This window comes from Colias philodice, chromosome 19 (assembly GCF_061535455.1).
Source record: "Colias philodice isolate Cphi_HAF_F1 chromosome 19, ilColPhil1 Martin Lab GWU primary, whole genome shotgun sequence".
NCBI classification, from domain to species: Eukaryota; Metazoa; Arthropoda; class Insecta; order Lepidoptera; family Pieridae; genus Colias; species Colias philodice.
The window spans coordinates 6,050,893-6,071,775 of NC_143104.1; the positions used below are offsets into that span (position 1 = coordinate 6,050,893).

Below are 20,883 nucleotides of genomic sequence, written 5' to 3' on the forward strand. Positions count from 1 at the left end.
AATATTTATACCTACTCGTACCTATAAAAATATACCATTACTTATCTGGCCAGTGATAAATGAAACCTCCCAAATATATGTAATTATAATATTCAGTCAAATTGAATGGGAAATATCCTGAGAGTTTACACGAGGAAAACATCCTAAAATCCATAAATTATAGGTTTATAGTATGGATTTAAGGATGCTTATTTCATGAAATATACTCGAATAAAAATCTGAGCAAAGTTTTATTATAATGTTTTTCATGATTTTTAAAAGGCGAAGTATTATAGAGAATAGTATTATAGAGAATCGATAGAAATGTGATTCGACTAATGATCTGTGGACTGTGGTAGGCTAAGATAAATTTGAGAGCAAAAAAAATGGTAAGTACGATAGTGGTAATTGATTACATAAAATATTACGGTGATAATTTCAAAATATTGAAAAGCATGAATAAAAGATGGAGGATTAGAGAATTGAAAAGAAATATACGATAACTTTGATTTTCTTTAATAATATTTAATACGATAATACATGGGTATTTGTCATAAATACACATTGTTAGAGCAATTTTGTTCTGATAAAATTAGTAAAAATGAAACAAAACTTTTCTTACACTTATAAATATATAATCGGAATATAATATTAATATTATATTCCGATTTCAGTCTACGATGTAAAACAATGTGCATTTATGTATTTTAATAATAAAATTACGATACATTGACCAGTTCAGTTAAATAAATGTTCTTATTAAAGCACCAAAAGTATAAGAATAATAAAATTAATCTATAGAGAGTGCCCTGAAGGATCCATTCATAGCGTTTCCATCAGTTTTTGGTTTTATTTTGAGATCAGCTTTCCACAGGTTGTCGTTTAGGAACAATTTTCTGCAAATAAATAATTATTCCTTATTAAGATGTACGGAATATTTTCATTTACAAAGGATACCCACCATCTCAGCAAAAGGACATAATTTTCTATATAACGACTTTTAACTAGTAGAACTTGAGTCCAATAACAACCTGGACCTTAATAAGGATATTGAATGACTAATTGAATTTTTTACCTCTTTTCCCTAATTTTCTTAATCCAGTCTGCATTTTCTGACATCGTGCTTGGAGCGTCACCTCCATACTCGACTGGCAAATATTTCTTGTCGATATGCTTGTGTAGACTCTCATAGTCATGGAAAAAGTGGATCTGGAAATAAACATTTTGTATAAATTAGGTTTATTCAACTGCTTATAATGATTTAAAAGCCTGAAGATTTATCAGGCTTTTTTTTATATTTTAGAACACAGCAATTAATTTATGTAGAGTTCTACCCTGTGGTTCTACGAAATAATCAAAAGCAATTTAGTTCTTTTTTTATATTTATAATTATTAATGTGAATGAGATAGATCAAAAATGAGATTCTATTAATAACTAAATTCGATGACCGAAAAAATCTATTTATTAATTACATACTTATTATTCCCACACACAAATCACAATAACATAATAGACTATTTTAAGATTTACAATGCCCATAAAAAATAAGGGAAATTACGAATTACGGTTAAATCTGCTGACGAATTATATTATTATATTTTTTACTCACTATATCGCAAATTTCTGAAGGTAGAGCTGGTTTAATTAGCGAGTATAGTTTGTCATAATATGATGGAGCATTCACACCATATACTTTCTTTACTCGTACGGGCATACCTTCCTGTAAAAAAAAAACGAATTTATAATAGGTAGAGTCATTATTGTAGAATCTTGAAAACTCTTGTAGGCTAAATGAAAAAAAATAGTACGTATATCAAACATAAGGTAATAATTTATTAAACTTAATCTTATAGAGGTGATTCCCATAAACCAGTCGCATATAATACGTATCGTTTGTAATAAAATTAACATAGGAGCATTGTTTTGAGCGAAATAAAAAAAGGATTTATAAAATTTATGTGTGTAAGGTGCGTGATGGGGCGCTTTTGGCCTTGGCTGTCTGTTTCTGTAAATGGAATAAATGATTTATACGAAGTTAATTACTGTTTAAACGTTATCGTTGAATTAATTTACAGTTGAAAATCGATTTATTAAATTACTATTTATAACTGATCTTAGAAAACGATAGAGGTTCTCTTGAATGCCGAGATACATACGGTATATAAATAATATATGTTCACATATTATGTATTGGTACGTTACTTTAACCGACACAGTAAAAAATATTTTAAAAACTTTCAGGTTATCTTGTAAATGTTTCGCTCTACATGTACATAATATTTTCGTCCTATGTTTATGTCGTTGCAGTTGGCACAAGGAGACCTCCATTCATTTTAAAAAGAAAAAAAAAATAGTTACTGTATACGGAAAATATTATTTATTTTTATATACTAACCAAAAGAAACAAGACAAAATCTCTGAAGAACATAATGTTGGCTTTTGGAATCATTTTTAAAGAAAACGATGACATGTCCAATATGACGATGTGGCCTTCTGGGAAAACGTTGTGAAATCTGATCCAATAGTCCGCTTGTATCGTGAGGGTTTTCAGGATATCGTAGAAGGAGAACTGCTCCAGGTCTGGGTCATCGTAGTGATGGATCAGTATTTCATTCTCACCGGCTTTGTATGCGCACACTCGCCTGTAAATAATGAAGCATTTTGACATATTACTTCATTCAAGCATTTTACTTCATTCTTATATACATTCACATAGGTATAGTTATAAACGCTTTCAGGCAATAATTGAGAAAGTAAAAAAATATCTTTTGTAAAGACGAATCGTATAAACGCACGCTATATAGGCGTTATAATAAATGTTTGATTCATCATCATTACATTATGTTTCAATAACTTCTACGCAACAAGCGTGACTCTCACTTTTTTTATACTAAATTTTATTCATTAGCTAACATTTTAACGTTGTATAATATTCTTGAAAAAAATCAAAGTTATTAACCTTTGAAAGTTTCAAACTATATGAGTGTTTAGTAGAGTCATCCGAAATTATAATACTTAATTGTTATTATAACCTGTAGATATTTTATGTTATTCCTATTACATATTAATAGTGTCTTTATGGATAGAAGTAAGAGAGTCGGTACAATAAAATATTTTAGTACATATTGTTTCACCTTTAATTGAAAGTATGACGTACGCCAAAGAGGCTATTGTTTCTTTAGAAGTTACATAACTATAACTGTATGTAGTTTAATAATTTGATTTAACTTTATATTATAATAGCTTTAAATTCGTTATCACCTAATATCGAGAAATCTAAATGACTAGCTGCGCTCCACGGTTTTTAGATTATAAAAAAATGGTTGAAGTTTGTGTAAACGAGTTAAGTCTCTACCATTCATTGATATCCCAACAAACAATTATGCGTTAAGACAAGCTTTATTAGACATGTATTTCGGTTCTACTTAGATATTTAAGAGGTAGCGTATTTCTTATAAGAGAGTTATAGAGTGTAATAACACCTTTATACCCTCGATTTTGGCACAAAATTTTGCAGGCTAAGCCTGTATGAATCCCTATATAGTGGTTCTACAAAGCCTTTAGTTGAAGTGTGTAAGAGGTGTTACAAGAACGTCAATTTTAGTTTGAAACTTTATAGCGCCTTTAGAATGGAGTTAAGTTGAAACCTAGAGTTATATAACATATCTATAGTGGTAACACCACGTGGTTAGAACTAAGACCGGTACGTTGATACCTTATAAGTCATTTGAAAAGTTTTCTGTGTCAAAATCAGATTGTAAAAGCTTTAAAGTAAAAAGAATTCTATTAATTTATTAAGTTATTATTTTTGTTATGTTATGCCGACATTGCAATATTCTCATCACAAAATGTATGATGTGGATTTAAAGTATTTTTGAAGTGTTAAGTTAATTATTAGTGCGCTTGCCAGTTTACTGTGATAGTTTATCGTGTTTCTCATCTCAATTTTAACGCGCCCTCAAAAAATTATGAATTAGAGGAATAAAAGGATAACATTTGAAAATGCAAATAACCTAAAATAGTTTTAAACGTCATTTTCAAGTGTTGCTCGGTTTTATTAGTGATTATATACATAAAACTAAGTAAAATAATTAGAAAAATGTAAATATATCGTTATTAGAAAGTGATTTTGTACCAATAAATTTTTAGGTTATGTTTACAGAAAGTAATCAAAATGGCGATTTTTTCTTAAAGTTACAGTCTTCCCTTAAATCAATTATGACACTTGATGAACTACAACGCCGGTGGTAAAGAGTATTATACGGTCTTGGGTTGATATAAGAGAGGAATTATACACTTATCGAAGACATTTACCTGCTGTGGAGACTAAAATACTGATTTTAGCTTTATTTATACATGTTTGGATTAGGGTTCCTTACAAAGTAATGAAACCCCTAATCTTCAAGTCACCCCAGGCGCAGGTTTCATTTTAAAGAAAATGCACAGCTTACAGTTCATACATTCACAAATACAAAAGATACACAAAAATATTGTCACGAGCTCAGTTCGATAAATGTTTTCAGAATTTGAGGTTAGGTTATGCATAAACTCTATAAGCGTTCGAAACATTTAATGGTGTTTTTACAGAGTTACAAGTAATTCATCTTACACCAAAACCTTTTATATAAGGATCGTACAAAACCACTGTAACTATTTAACCTATGATTGCCTTTAGTATAACAGGCGTAAACTGTATATAAGGGTTATACAACGTATGTAGAGTTTGGTGTTACTACACTCTTAATTAACTCCCTTGCAGAACCGCTAACGTTACTGAAGTTGAAATAAAGTCTTATGATCTAAAAGCAACTCCGTTATAGCAGATTTGTAGCAATAAGAGTTAAAGAGAGTTAATGAAGATCTTTCAACAGGTTTTAACGTTGTAAGCAGAAACAAGCTTTAACGTCTTAAGTATATACGCAGCCACTGATACTACACTAACTACTAAGGAAATTGTGATTCGTTATTTACAGTTGTAATGCAACTTGAAGAGCTGAACTTATTTAACACGTTCACTGCGGCATGTCCAGTATCGGGCCATCAGCGACTACACCACAGTGCGGCGCCCAAAATCGCAGTTTTCACCGTGGTGCGGCGAGGTTTTTTACATGTTAATCAATGACTAGAAAAGAGACAAATATATTTTTGTGATCACAGTTTGAAGTAGGACTCAATTTCGTTTAAAAATCGTATGGCAAAATATTGGACACACGCATAGAAAAGAAACCGTTTCTTTTGTGTGCGGCATGTCAAATATTTTGCCATGGACAAGCACCTCATGCCGCACTGTACTGCGAGCGCGCCGCGTGTCAATCTCGCATAGTGATGTACCAGGACCGCACGCGTCGTTATCAAATTTTTAAATGACAATGATACCTTAGAGGCTTTAGTTTTTTTACTTTCTTTTATTTCGTAGCATAAATGCAAAAATGTGATGACAGTTGTGAAAATAATATAAAACATTAAAACAAAAGTTACTGAACAAATTAAAACAAAAGTTACTGAACAATTTCCTGATAGTACTCTATCAAGTACATACCTTGTTTTATATGTGTTTTTTTTTTGTATCGACGATCTCGTTATCTGTTAACAAACAGACTGAAATATACAAAATTGATTTATATCGATATCGATGTTTTATTTTACAGTGTTTCCCATCGCTATTACTGTAAACATGCCACATCAACGCAGTGCGGGATGGCAAATAATTTTTCACAAAATCAGGGGTTTACATTTTCCCTCATATCTTTTAAACTATTGAGTCAAACTAAAAGCTATTTATGCGGTATATACAAGACTATAATATATACTATTATCCGAAAAAAAAATTTTTGAAATATCTTGAAATTTCATGAAATTATTAACCTTCAAAGTCAGTAGGTGCGATGTGATAAAAATGGCTCATGACGCACAGTGGTGAACTTGCCGATGTGAAGTATTGAAGACATGCCGCAACAACGGTAAGTTTGGCATTTTAGGTGCCGCAGTGAACGTGTTAATAAGTGTACTGAACCACCTTTAGTGATAACTGAATCCATTATAAATCAATAGTAGTACCTTAAACATTAAAATAGCCTGCAACCAACGCATAATTGTTTGTTGGGATAGGTAGTCCACGGATGAGTAAATGTTAAGTGTAAAATATATTTGCACATTGCTATTGTATCTATTTGACTACATTGTACCTACTTTTTACACTTCTTTGTTTCGTTGTAGAAATAAAATTATTTAAAATGATAAAAATATTAAAATAAACTGTAGGTAATTCTAGATTTAAAAGCTTGAACAGGAATATACCTAATGAAGGACGTCATTTTAACATATTATATTTGACAATATTCACAGTTTTGAAGTTATTTTTAACCAAATAAAAACCTGCTGTGAACAAAATATTCAGTTATATTTTGTCCGAAAATTTCGTACCTCAATCAACCTTGAGTGTATTTTTTGATAATAACTAATTCAATTTTACACCTTTTTTACACTTTATAAAATTAGTTATTTATTAAATAACTTACGTCACACTGAAAATGTTCTCTACTTCTTTTGAAAACGGATCCCTCCCGGAGTATAATTCAGGCATCTGACTTCGAGTAGAACAAAATCTATCTATGCACTTTTTTGTTTTCTCCAGACTCCCGTAGCAGCTGTGCAAGAATTTCTCTATCATGCTGTCATCTGTAATATGAAAATAAATTGCGTGTATATTGAAATAAATTCGACAATTTGCAGATAATTGGTAGTGTACCAAATTACAATCGCTGGACAAATTTCGTTTTCCGTCACGAAATGCATGTAAGAAATCGATTTATTCTATCATTGCTTTAAACAATCTATATACATATATATATATAAAATTCTCGTGTCACAATGTTAGTCTGCATACTCCTCCGAAACGGGTGGACCGATTCTCATGAAATTTTCTGTGCATATCGGGTAAGTCTGAGAATCGGCCAACATCTATTTTTCATATGTACCACGGGCGAAGCCGGGGCGGACCGCTAGTACATATATAAAACTCAAAGGTGACTGATATAGTGATCTATCAACGCACAGCCCAAACCACTGGACGTATCGGGTTGAAATTTGGCATGCAGGTAGATGTTAGGACGTAGGCATCCGGTAATAAAGGATTTCCCGAAATTCTTGCGGGAACGGGGAAAATCGGGGATGCACGTACAAAGTCGTGGGCCGAAGCTAGTTACAAATAAAACATAAAAACGACACAATATCTTTCTGAATTGTACCAAGCTATCTATAGATAAAGTATTTCCGGATATAACTTTCTATAAACATACTCAAAACCTTTAATTTTTAAGAAAGCTAAAATCAACGCTATTACGCTAACTAAAACTTACTATTTAGTATTTACAAACTCTGCTAATTGAAAGAAAATGTATTGTTACATAGGTACTAGATATAATAAAACATTTTACAGTTCGTTATCCTATCCGGCAAAGAACTCAGGAATCGGAAACAAATTATACACAATCATTATAAAATCAACGTGTTTTTATTGCAAAATATTAATTTCTATCTGTTCATTGTTTACAGAACTCGAGTCTCGAATATAATTTGATACGGAATTCGAATATTAATCGATATCTAACGAATCATCAAAACGTAAAGAACAGTATTTTGCAAGACTAAATAATAATTATTAATAGATAGGTAGTTAGTGCAGTATTATACCATTTACAAGGACGCATATGAAAATGGACAAGACGCTTTACTACGTTTCACAAGTGTGTGAAATCGTATTATTTGAATAAGTACATTAAACAAATTATGAATACATAAGGATTTTCTTCACTAAACAAACGCAATAATTACCTAGGTAAACCATTTGAAATGTGTCGCGGGACCTACCTAATAGAAATATGTAGGACCTTATGATAATATTTTAGAAGCGAATAAACGATATGATGGTTATACATAATATAGTGTGTAGATTGTAGATATTGTTCTTAATAACTGCACGCACTTTCTTTTAGATATCTCAAGGTAATAAAGCCGTTATATTCTATCTTACGCTATAGTCTATACTCTATTTAGTAGGTATTTATTCTTCAGACAGATCAGAGAGGTTTAATATAAATGCGAGATAAATATACTAATTTTCTATCAATTGTAGATTGCTGAGGGTATTTAACTACCTATGAGGGAGTTTTTAACTCGGAGCACATAATATATACCACTGGTAATCACAAACAGTGATGTTAGATTTTTATAGGAAACGTTTAAAAATGACAATCTGTGATTAAATTCAGTATTTGACGTACAAATGCATGCAATTTATATAGTAAGAGATTTAATTAATAGATAAGCAATTTAAGCGAAACTTTAATATTAATTATTTTTAAAATGTCTGCCATTTATATTCACGGAAAAAAATAGAGATTTGTAGCGTCTCATGTTTACAATACCGACTTATATCGTAAACTCTACTTAAAAAGTTAAAACTAATTATTAATTTGGTTGTTTAATTATAATGATGATGATAGATGAAAATTATTATTTTATTTGTTTAAAAAAAATATTTAGGTACTTAGGTATTATTTACATAACTTGTGCGTGCAGAGCATGTAAGTATGTATACTCAAAATTGAAAAAAAAACTGATATATAAAAAAATAAATGTTTGTAAGTAAGTAGATACTACGTGCGTGACTTCTAAACGATTGCGCCGAATTAGATAAATCTTTTAAATGCCTGTTTATCCTTATGATGAGGCAAAGGCTCGTACAAATACGAGGAAAAATGTGAAAAATAAACTAATAAAAATTTTAAAAATTTCCATGAAAAGCAAAATTTGCCGGGGCGGAGCAGCGACGAACAGCTAGTTTATAAGCTTAAGGTATACCAAATTTAAGACAGAACGTAAAATATATACTAAGTTGGATATTATATGAGTAGGTACCAAAATTTTTGAAGTAATAGTAGGTACCTACTGTGGTACCTACTATGACTAGACCGTACATAGGTATATGCCATTTTTAAGTAACTGTACATTTAATATTGTCCATAATCGTCTGTCATTTATAGAAAGTATCCAATGGTTTATTTTTATTCAACAAAAAACAAAAAATATTGAACGTACGAGCACAGAATAGTTCATAGTGTACGAGTGACAAAAAATATCGAGTTTTAAAATCTTACCTAGGTCTTTGGGAAGATAAGGCTCCTTAGCCATCCATTCCTTGATAAAAGCAACATCTTTACTTTTAGCCATCATCTGAAAAAAGGAAGTATTGTTTTATAACTGCATATAACGTCATTTGATTCTTATTTCTTTCATTATGTCATAAAATACACACAATTGAAGCAACTATACGATCATGAAAATACTACGTTGTGCAAAATATTTAATCAGTACTAATTATTATGCGAACAATAGCAAAACAAATAAACAAAATTGATTTGCGTAGGCGAAAATTTATTTAGAAAATTTGCTTACCGTACAAGACGCGTGGTTACACACTTATGAGATAGCAATTATGCTTCATCCAACCTTTCTGGTTGGTGTGAGGTTGCTGACTGCAGCCAATGTTTTGTTCCACTATCCTTCCAACAACACTATTTGAGTAAGTACAACTCGTCAACAACTTTACCTTATAATCACTATAATCACACTCAATATTTAGACGTTGTCACAATACACATTCATCATCACCTTCATTGGTTTAATTTCGCATTAAAATACTTTTCATTTTTCATAGTTTCACGCGCGTGTAGATACTACTTAGATAATAGATATCACTACATAGTATAAAACAAAGTCACTTTCCCTGTCCCTATGTCCCTATGTCCCTATGTCCCTTTGTACGCTTAAATCTTTGAAACTACGCAACGGATTTTGATGCGGTTTTTTTTAATAGATAGAGTGTTTCAAGAGGAAGGTTTATATGTATAATAACATCCATTAAATAGTGGAGAAGTACTGTTAGTTTTGAGGTTTCTAATGTGATGTCGTAAAAAATTACATTATTTCCGCTTACATTGCAAACGCAGGCTGAACCCTACGAGTTTTATCAAAATAATGTACTAAGTATTATACACATTGAAAAGGTCTATAGAAAAGTCCGCGATGGTATATGTCTATCTCTTATGGATAACCCACAATAACTTTTTTTTGTCATTTACTTTTTACGACAAATAATGGCTAATTTTCGATGCGATTTTAACCAATACAGCATTAATCCTTAACCAATTAAATACCTTCAATACATTGTTCATTTAATATAGATCTATATGGGCCTTTAAACCGTATGATTTAAGTGAATATTTTCGAAGATATTACAGATTTAAAAATTGCGGGACGTAGCGTTTGCGGCGGTACCGGCCGGCCGGCCGCCCGGCTATATACCTGTCCGGGAGCCAGCAGCAGATTTTATGACCAAGTTCCTCTCAAGCGGTAATTAGTAAAATGCATCAAAGTATAGTATTATGAAGCCTCGTGAACGTCAGCTGGAGCTCGGTTGGGGGGAAGAGCGGTTGTAGCCTCCCGTATCAGCTGACGGTTTTTCCACCAAGATACAGCCAGCTGACATATATATTTATCCACAGTTACATATAAGCTATCATCAGGTAAATTTTTGTTTGAGAGGAAATAACGGAAAATAAATTTTTCTTTAAATTTAACTTTCATGTTCGAGACACCAGCTGACGTATAATACACCATGTTGTAACCAGCTGACTATTTTTTTTCGTTGAGATATTGGGTTAGCTACAATTTGACAAATTTTTAGCTGAGAGGAAATGAATGAATGAATGTATTTTTTTTCCTATGTGCGTGGGAGGCTACAACCGCTCACCCCCCCAACCGAGCGCCAGCTGACGTTCACGAGGCTTTATAATACTATACTCTCATGCGTCTGACGAATTATCTCTTGAGAGGAAATAGTTAACCAAATTTGCACCTGGCTCCCTAACCATATTTTATACCCGTGTGCGAAGACGGAGCGGGCCGCTATGTTTTTATATACAACGTTCACAGTTTTGCTGTAGTTTATTTAGTATCAGCATTGCACCCGTGCGAAGCCGGGGCGGGTCGCTAGTTGTAAATAATTTCAAGAAAGTAAATTACAATGCGTATCACTTTTAATTGACTTTTTTGATATCTTACCTTACATAACATGTTTTATTTATGAATCGTCCCCATCTTTAATCGGATCAAACAATAAGTAATTGTTATATAAGGGAACGATCTAAATAGTATCTACCTATACTTATGTTATAATCCAACACCTTTTATTTAAAAGAAGGTACCTAGTTAGTGCATCAAGTAAAACTAAAAAAATTTTAATGGAGAGCCACGACGAAAACCTAGTTGCACCGTGCAACCTGCACGGTGCAACTTTTTTAGAAATAAGGAATTTAAAATTTTAATTTTATAGCCTCATGATCGATTTTTTTCTATTATTTATATTTATAATTATAATTTATTCATTCGATCCTTCCAAGACAAGTGTGGTCACAACTCACAAACCTTAAAACTTCTTTTTTCAAACATCAACGAATTTGCAAGCATGTTCAAGTACATACCTATTATATGACATTACAAAATACTTAATTAAGTTTTTGTCGTAATCATTTATTAATTATTATTCTTTTTATATCAAAGTACCTCATATGTAGGTACGATCTGCTTGATAAAAAATACATTAAATCACAACTTAAATTTATTGTTGAATATTTAAGGCCTCTCAAAAAATATTAGCTATAATATTACCACAGACTAATAATAATATACTACGATATTACTAATTTTACGCTAAATAACTTCAAGGAAAGGAAAGGAAAAACTATTGCACGCCTCATAAGCGAAGCGTTGAGGTGGGTACTACTGTCACTTCGCGCAAAACATCTGATTTTTCAAACTTAAAATGTCTTTATGTATCATACATTGCACTTGTAAGATAATACATACACACACATATTAAGAAAAATCACTATTTTTAACGTTCATGATATTTTTGATGTAATTTTTGTTGTTTAAACTAGTTAAAAAACAGTTTAAAAAAGTTCTGTCTTGGACGTCCGTGTGTCTGTATGTGCGGATCCTTTTTCTTGTTAACACGATAGCGACCGAAATACTTTACTAATCGAGTCTTTTTTTTTCTCTTACGCTTGAGTATGCTCAGGAATAGAACCCTTTCATTTTTCAGGGTCTGATTCGATGTGGTTTAATTGTTATTAAATAAACAAAAATAATAATTAATAAATGTTTATTAAAAAAAAATTATGAGGCGTGCACTTTTGGATTTTCCAAATTATTTTAGATTTATGGAGTTATAAATAAAAATATTATTTAAATAGTAATTAAGACGTATTGTAGACGAATTGTATTGAACGAACCTAGCGATACATACAACTTATAAGTTACATACTGATACATATACAAAGATAAGTAGGTATAATTAATATTACATGTGTTACAGCTTAAATGCATAGGCACAGTATTGCAATATAATATTACAATATAATATTGCAATATAATATTGCAATATAATATTGCAATATAATATTGTAATATTGTCAAGCTAAGCATTGTTTTATTTTTTTTTCTTATTACTTAGAACCAAGAATGTGAAACTCATTATAACTTTCATACAACTTATCTAGAATCTAAGTTCTTAGAGCTGTATTTAGTGATGAACAACTTATTTCTATACATCTTCTAAGGATTATTATTAATTGGATGTAAAATTATGTCAGTTGGTTTTTCTATTCTCTAGCATTACATCATACGCCATAGAGGTATTGCTTTGGGGTGTGACTAGAATTAATGGCTATAGATCGTTTCTTGGGAACAAGATATCAATAATCAATAAGCGACGGCCTGTATTTTACCCATCCTTGTACTTCCTTCATTCCCATTGCCAACGCCTTTCTAATAGATGTTTCCAAAAATGACGGTAGGTACCTACTAAAGGAGATGTCCAAAAAATGACCCAGAATCGACAGGAATGAAATGTATAAGTACCAATGAATTAATAATAAAATATAATATAATGTAGCTAAAGCGGTAACCCAGAAATCGTTATAGTATAGGAGCTAGAAGCAAAATAAAATAAGTAAGAAATTCGTTTAAAACATAAGTTTACGTCATATTGTAGCTTAATATGACGTTACAAACTAGTTTGGCCTAGTCTAAACTGATTTATCCTATTGGTCTTAGGATGAACTAGTTTGGCCTAGGCTATGGCCTAGGCTATAGGCTCATCCGATCGTGTATAGGACGAACTAGTTTAGCCTAGGCCAAACTAGTTTGTCCTAAAATCTATATCGGCTATACACATTTAATATGGGAAATGTTAGAAAACAAATAGGTAACTAATTGTCATTAATAGTGTTCCTATTTAAAACTGTACTGGCTTGTCAACTAGATTACTAGCTTAGCTACTTGTTCACTAGTTTAGAAATGAAGCTAGTTACACACTCACATTAGCTATATTTTAAGGCGTTAATAGGGGCTAGCGACCTTGGCGACGATTTACAAGGCGGGATCGGGAGACCGGCGCGAATCTACCGTAGTAAAAGTACGTATAAAAATTATTTAAAAAGATATTTGGATATGGAATCAAAATTTAAAACAACCATGCCCTGTGTTTCAATTTCATAATCACACTGTAAAAACACTACAATAATTGACGTTATATTGACTTAGCGTTTTGGCACAGAATACATAATAGTAGCTAAACGCTACAGAGAACGGACTCTCTCCGCCTCCCGCCAAAATTAAACAATTGAGTATTTGAATTAAATTTTTTTTGTGATAAATGGAAAGATTATATATTAGTTTTATAACAAAACTGTTTTTATTTTTATTTTTTTGCAATAATTCAAAAGTTATTTCAAAATAAAAATTAGTCTTTGAATCCAGTACCGAAGACACGCCGACAACTCCCGAAGCGTCACCTGACCGCGTGTGACGTCATAATGTTAGTTTTCACTTTTCACTCATTGCAGTTGATAGAAAAATAAATATAGTTTGAAAAACTGAACAGGATAATAAGATAAATTCATGAAATTATTGTATTGTTACCGGGTTTTTATAAGTATACAAAATTTAAATTTTAATCCGTCTGTTTATAGTGGGTCTAAATAGAATCGAAAGGAGAATTGGTTACATACAAACATATGTTTTAAGCTGATCCTGGCGATCCTTATCAGGATAAATTTATGATATTATTGTATTGTCATCGGACCTTGATAAGTGTTCAAAATTTGAACAAAATCCGTCGGTTTTAAGTGGGTCAAAATCGAGTCGAAACTTCGAAAGGAGTCGGTTACATACAAAATTACAAACATACAGGTGAAGCTAATAAAAGCGTGTTAATAATAAATACAGTGTTTTGATCTATTTAATTTGTTTGTCATTATTAAATTACATATTAATTATATTAATTGTTAATTATATTATTTAAATTTATATTAAAAATGGCGAACCTCAAAAGTTATCGTTTTGTACCATTATGTACGAATACTACAAAGGCAACTCCTGACAAAAATCGGTGATCATAAATATATCAACATCAAGAATATTATTCGTAACTAACTAACTAATTCGGAACCAACTAACAAATCGTATGTAAACGCTATGTACTGCAGTTAATAATAGCTATAACATTATGACGTCACAACTGTGGTGACCAGTCATGGCGCGTTTTTAGTCACGTGATTCTAACTTAAATTTCATCAATTTTTAATTGCTTATAATTAACGGAAAAATTGTTTTTTGTAAGTTATTTGCATTAAATATCAATATTATTAATAATAAAGTTTCAAAATACATAAAAAAAATCAATAATTTTTTTTTATTCAAATACTCAATTACCTCACCCCGCACGATCAGCCTAAAAATGGTCCATATTTTTCTACAGGGACGATACGCAACGAAGATTGACAACATTAATCAAATTGACATAAAGTAATTTTATTATTTTGGATTTGTGATTATCGTTTTTCGTAGAAAATGGTTAGATATTGTGTTGTTTACGGATGTAGGTATTTCATCAGAAAAACGTGATTTTTTTTTACGCTAGTCAAAAATGTGCCAACCATAAAGCGTTAACACACACATTTGCAGTCTCTACAGTGTGACTGTCAAAACGATAATTTTGTATGGAGTGTCCGGGGTGTGGTTTTGGTTTAAAGTCCAAAAATCGACCTCAGTTCATGATTTTTTTCCAAAAAACCTGATTGTAAAATAAACAAATTAAAACAACCATGCCCTTTATCATATTCGAAACTTTAATAAGTATACATTTTTTTAGATATGTACATTAAGAATCTTAGAAGAAAAACGGTTATAACTAGAGTTAATTTTCGGTATTAAAAGGGAATTCTACCCGATTCAGGCCTTAAGAGTCCGTATCGATTTTAGAGTGATTTTTACTTGTTTCTGTAATTCTTTAGAAGCTCGTTTAACAAAACTAAATTAGTAACAATGTGTGATGATATCTTAAATTAAAGATTCATTCAATATCTAAAATACGTTCGAGACAATTTATTGATATTCATTGTCCAGTTTGTTTAATAGCCAATAACCTAAGGCGTGTTTCAATTTTTTCCATGCGGGACGTTCGTGTCTTTGTATTTTACACGGAATTTAATAGAAGAAGTTTTCTTATAAATTATACTACAGTAAAGACACTGAGACATCCTAAAATATGTTCGAGGCAATTTATGTACTTTTATTGAAAAATTCAAAGAACATCTAAGTTAAAATAGCCTTACTTTGATGAAATTTTATGCGTATATGGCGTCGAATTTCTAGTTCTTACAACAGAGTTAAAAAAAAATAAAAAATACACACTAAATGATAGGTTAATGCTTAAAAATTTGCAATAAAAAAAATACATATTATATGTTTTATGAAAGAAATGGAATAATTTAAAGTTCTCTAGAATTTTCGACATTCGAATTTTTCAACAATAAATCTCACAAACTTAGAACCACATTTCGATACAAAAATATATATATTGCAGCCCTCAATGCACTTTGAAAAAATGATGAAAATCTCACAGAATTAATGTACGCGCTAGAACGAATCAAATGGGACATTGTTGGCCTGAGCGAAGTGAGAAGATTGGGGTTGGAGGAGGCCTTTGCCGATCAATGGCAAACAGATCTTCAGATAATAAAGAAACACCAAATATTAAAATAATTAAAATAGTGAATATGTAGTTTGTTAGTTTTTGCAATTGTTTCATTTTCGTTGTATGTATATATGTACTGGACTTAAGTTTGATCTGAATAAAAGGCTATCTTATCTTATCTTAGAATTTTCGATTATATACGGGAGCGCAAACGTTGTTACGGCAGATCTATATAATCGAATATTCTATAGAATTTTAAATTATACCATTACTTTCATATAACATAGTAGTTAGTTTTTTTAAACGAGCTCCTAAAGTTCTTTTTAATCAGAAAAGAATACTTCCTTCGTGGCTAAAATGTGTTACATTTTATATAAATTCATTATAACTGTCAAGGCGTTGGTGGTGTAATGAATGGTCAGCATAGTTGCCTTCCAAGCAGTTGATCCGGGTTCGATTCCCGGCCAACGCACACACTTTTGTTCAAATTACACAATCGGGATATTTTTTATTTAGTTTTTATTGTCTAGAATAATATAATTATAATTTAAATTAAAAGTACCCCAAATACACATAGTAACTAAGTAGGTACTTACACAAAAACAATTTTAAAGAATATATTTCTTGCATTAAACTTTGTAACTTATTAATTCAATGTATAAAATATTGTATTCAAAACTTATATCGAGCGATTTGTAAATTGTAATCATAAAATACTAGGTATGTATAGACCTGCAATAAAGTACCTACTTTAATTTTATTCTCACGCTACCTGCACATAAACAATGCAATCTACCAATAAATATTTCTGAGGTTGATATTATGTATATCTGAATCTTAGGTACCTTCTTGGTCGCTAGCCTCGAATTGAAATCTTATTTGAATCACTTCTTTTACATTTTTTTATACTGACAGGAGAATTGAAGAAAAAGGTGTCTAACACACATTTTCAATCCCGTGTTTGCAAGCGTCAAATAATTTATGGAAATCTGCTGATAACTCAAATGAAAGGCTTTATATTTATCGGGTAAGCAGGAAGAAAGCAGGATGAAAATACAAAATTTTACTTCGTAACCTCTTAAATTTTAGATATAAAGTTTTCTTTAAAAAAAGAGCGTGTGTGCCGAGCACTCATGTCAGAAGTGAAACTTCTTTGGCAAGTTTCAAAGATATACAAAATCGTCGACTTACTCCATGACGTGACGGTATTACCACAGTATTACAATATTATTTCCTATATTGTAATACTGTGGTATTACCATGACGCGAATTTTAAATTATACTCTCAACGCGCCTATTAAAGAAGTTTCACTTCAAAAACTGTAATAAAAACTATTGATATTATAGCCATAGATATTAATTATAATACTATCCTTGTTAAAACAACAAGTTAATGCGCTCAAACGCCCTTCGAAAGGAACAATATAAAAGTAAAGTATTAAGTACCTACCTACTAACAGAAGATTAATGTCCTTGATGTAAAAAAAACACGATATTGTTATTAAAATTTTAAAATGATTAAGTAAAAGTTGATTAACCTTTCAATGGAACAAGGTGACCAGGAAAAATCAACACATTTTAATACAATAAACCCTTTTTAGCATTCATTATGTCCGATATGAAAATCTTTAAATCTATACTAATATTATAAAGCTGAAGAGTTTATTTGTTTGTTTGTTTGAACGCGCTAATCACGGGAACTACTGGTCCGATTTGAAAAATTCTTTCGGTATTAGATAGCCCATTTATCGAGGAAGGTTATAGGCTATATATCATCACGCTATGGCCAACAGGAGTGGAGCCACGGGGGTGAAACCGCGCGGAGCAGCTAGTTATTATTATAATTTATTCCTAGTGGTTAAGTCACTACTGTTCTGTGGGTTAAGTAGTAGGTACATACTTACATACTATAGGTTGTATAAAGTAAGAAGAATCTTTTGGAAGGGATAAATGCGTACGAATAAAAATTTATCAGTAAAATCATATCTGGATCTCTAGCTGCACTCTGCCTTGCGTAAAAGGAGTCAAGTATATTTTAATGTTTCAAAATCAAGGATGAAAATAATTCCAAGGCATCAAATTATGTAAGTAAATATATACAAAACATAACATCTTACTCTTCAGACACACTCATAATGTTCTCAGTTGTGTCACATGTAGGTACTTCAGGTAAGTGGAAAGTAGTGTAAAGCTGTTCAAACATTATAAGGTAGGTCACAACTTTGAATCACTAACTTGTGGATTTTGTAACTTCTTTTCTAGTTACGATTCTCAATATAATATGCATAAAGGTATAATATAAATCCCATATACATTCAATATAATTATGTGTATAAATTTTGCGAAAAAATATACTTATATAAGTAATAGCCGCATCTTTATTCAGAGTAGTGAATTAGCTAAACGCATTCCTATTTCCTACTATGTATTTAGAATTTTTGTTAATATTGTAAGTTATAATTTCCAAATTTCCGCATCTAATGGATTGGGTGTTATCTTAGGGTGTTGCTTTAATTATAAATAATGCTTTTTTCCCCGAAAGGTATTAGCGCCCGCCATCTGCCGGCCAGAGCAATCAATATTCAGTTACTACTAACTATACAAAACTATTATAAACTTTATTATATTACTATGAACTTCTGATTGAAAGAAAAATAAACGCTGAAATTTAATTCGAATTGCTGTAGTATCCGCTTCATTAATGAAGAGTTATTTATTTTTTTGCATCCTCTACTGCAAAATATGCAAATATACATTTTGACGAATAAGTAAGGAAAAATAATTAATTTCTGTGTTTAAGATAATTACAGATGGCACAATACTGAGGAAATTCAAGGAAAACAACAAACATATCGCTAATCTATTTATTATATTACAATAACAATAATTTACAAAAAATATAATATAAAATTATAAACCTGAGTCTTAACATAGCATAGTACCTAATATCTATTTTCTAGATTTCATCTAGGTCTTTTACAAGTGGCAAGTACAAAGATTTAAATTGTAATATATTTTTAAATATTTTTTTTTTACAATTACATTCACAGTTTAACACAGCCTTTATATTTACTCACACCAAAGCATTATATCGTGTTTACTATAATACAATAATAATTTATTTTATTTTCATTTAGTTTTTTGATTAAATGGTTAATAGTTTAATACATTACAGATTTCACACTATGAAAGAGATAATAATCATTATCGCGATTTATATATCATACAATATCATGAATTAATCATGCAAATGTCTATCAAACATTTTAATTATATTTTTTCTGTGTGAGTACACTTACATTGTTAAGACGCTAACAAGTACCAACAAATATATATTAAAAATAAGTATTTAATACAGTTTTAATACCACCCATATCTATATCCATATTTTTTAAAATAACTGTTAATGTCTGAATAGTCAAACGACAACTGCAGGTCTATAGAAAGTGCTTTAAGTGCTTTATTTAATTGTAATATAGATAGTAGTTTGAATTTAACAATTATGTAATATGTAGGTACTAAAAGAAAGAATCCAGTCAAGAATAGCATAGTTTAATGCCCGGTTTACATTATTCCAATCCAGCGATCCAGTCCAGTACTGGATTGCTTACTGGAAAAATTAGTTACTGGATTCGGGGTCTAAGACAGCGAATCCAGTTACTAATTTTCTGGAATTTAACTGGACTGGAATGTTTACTGGATGCAGTTCGTTTCAGTGCCGGTTTACATTTTTCCAGTAAGCAATCCAATACTGGACTGAATCGCTGAACTGGAATAGTGTAAACCGGGCATAAATTATAAAATCAGACATAAATGTTCGCTTGGGAGTCAGGAGGGAATCGATCCCTTCACCCTCACCTTACCATAGTGAATTCTTCAGGATTTTTAAATTAATTTAAACTTCAAATACTCAAGTGGAGTAAAAAGTAAAATTCGGAAAGTTAAAAGTTTAGAGTACCTACTCTAAACTTTTAACTATAATATAGCACAAAGTAGTTTACATAGGTACTAAAACTTTCATGACACTTACTATTTCAGAATTTGTATGATAACTATACCAAAATAACGTTAAAAAAAATGAGCAAATAAACTATATTATATTTCTCTTGTTCGTTGAACAATAAGTAAATGCAAAATACTTAGCATCTCTACTTAGCATAAAACTTTTCATACCGTGATGAAGCTTATCACAGTATCAATGAACAAAGTTGACCAAAGAAGTTATAAGTATTATAGAGTCGATAATATTTTATAAGCAAAGCAATAAATTCTTAATTTTTAAAGTTTTTACATAATATTACCACATAATCCAAATTGTGATTTATTCATAACCATGAAAGTAGGGTAAATGCAGGAAAAATGTCATTATTTGTATTGAGAATGGATTTAAATGCAATTTACATTATTTACTTATAATTATTATCTATCTAAACTCTCCTAAATTTTACAGGATCTATGTAATGCACATAGAAATCGTCATAATAATTGTTGTATTGTACGTATGTCGCGGTCAGAACAAAGCTGATTATCACCTTGGCCTCAAAGTAACGTGGTGGGGGAAACTTGCGCATATAAAAATGTACTAAAACTTGATGCGAAAACTTCCCCCACCACGTTACTTTGAGGCCAAGAAGTTTGGCGGGCGCTATAATTTAATAAACAATATCACATTAATATCGGCCTTTTAAAAAAATGTATTTAACATCTACTAAATTTAAATTACATATATTTTATAATTATAACGCGTTTATTGTATGCAAAATGGTACCTTTCGAAAAAAAAATATAAAAAAAATTGTTCT

General features: G+C 30.8%; 1 protein-coding gene and 1 non-coding gene across 2 annotated transcripts; one reads left to right on the forward strand and one right to left on the reverse strand.

The window, feature by feature from the left end:
• Window positions 1-479: 479 nt before the first annotated feature.
• Window positions 480-9,582, reverse strand: LOC149479990 (alpha-tocopherol transfer protein-like). Its single transcript, XM_089707295.1, has 7 exons — window positions 9,437-9,582; window positions 9,139-9,214; window positions 6,499-6,658; window positions 2,376-2,622; window positions 1,590-1,700; window positions 1,055-1,188; window positions 480-875 (listed from the first exon to the last, which is right to left on the reverse strand). The coding sequence occupies exons 2-7, from the start codon at window positions 9,212-9,214 to the stop codon at window positions 770-772; spliced, it is 834 nt and encodes a 277-aa protein (XP_089563421.1). The 5' UTR covers window positions 9,437-9,582; the 3' UTR covers window positions 480-769.
• Window positions 9,583-16,478: 6,896 nt separating this feature from the next.
• TRNAG-UCC (transfer RNA glycine (anticodon UCC)) lies at window positions 16,479-16,554 on the forward strand. Its single transcript has one exon. It is a non-coding gene; the product is annotated as a tRNA-Gly (tRNA).
• The last annotated feature ends 4,329 nt before the right edge of the window (window positions 16,555-20,883 follow it).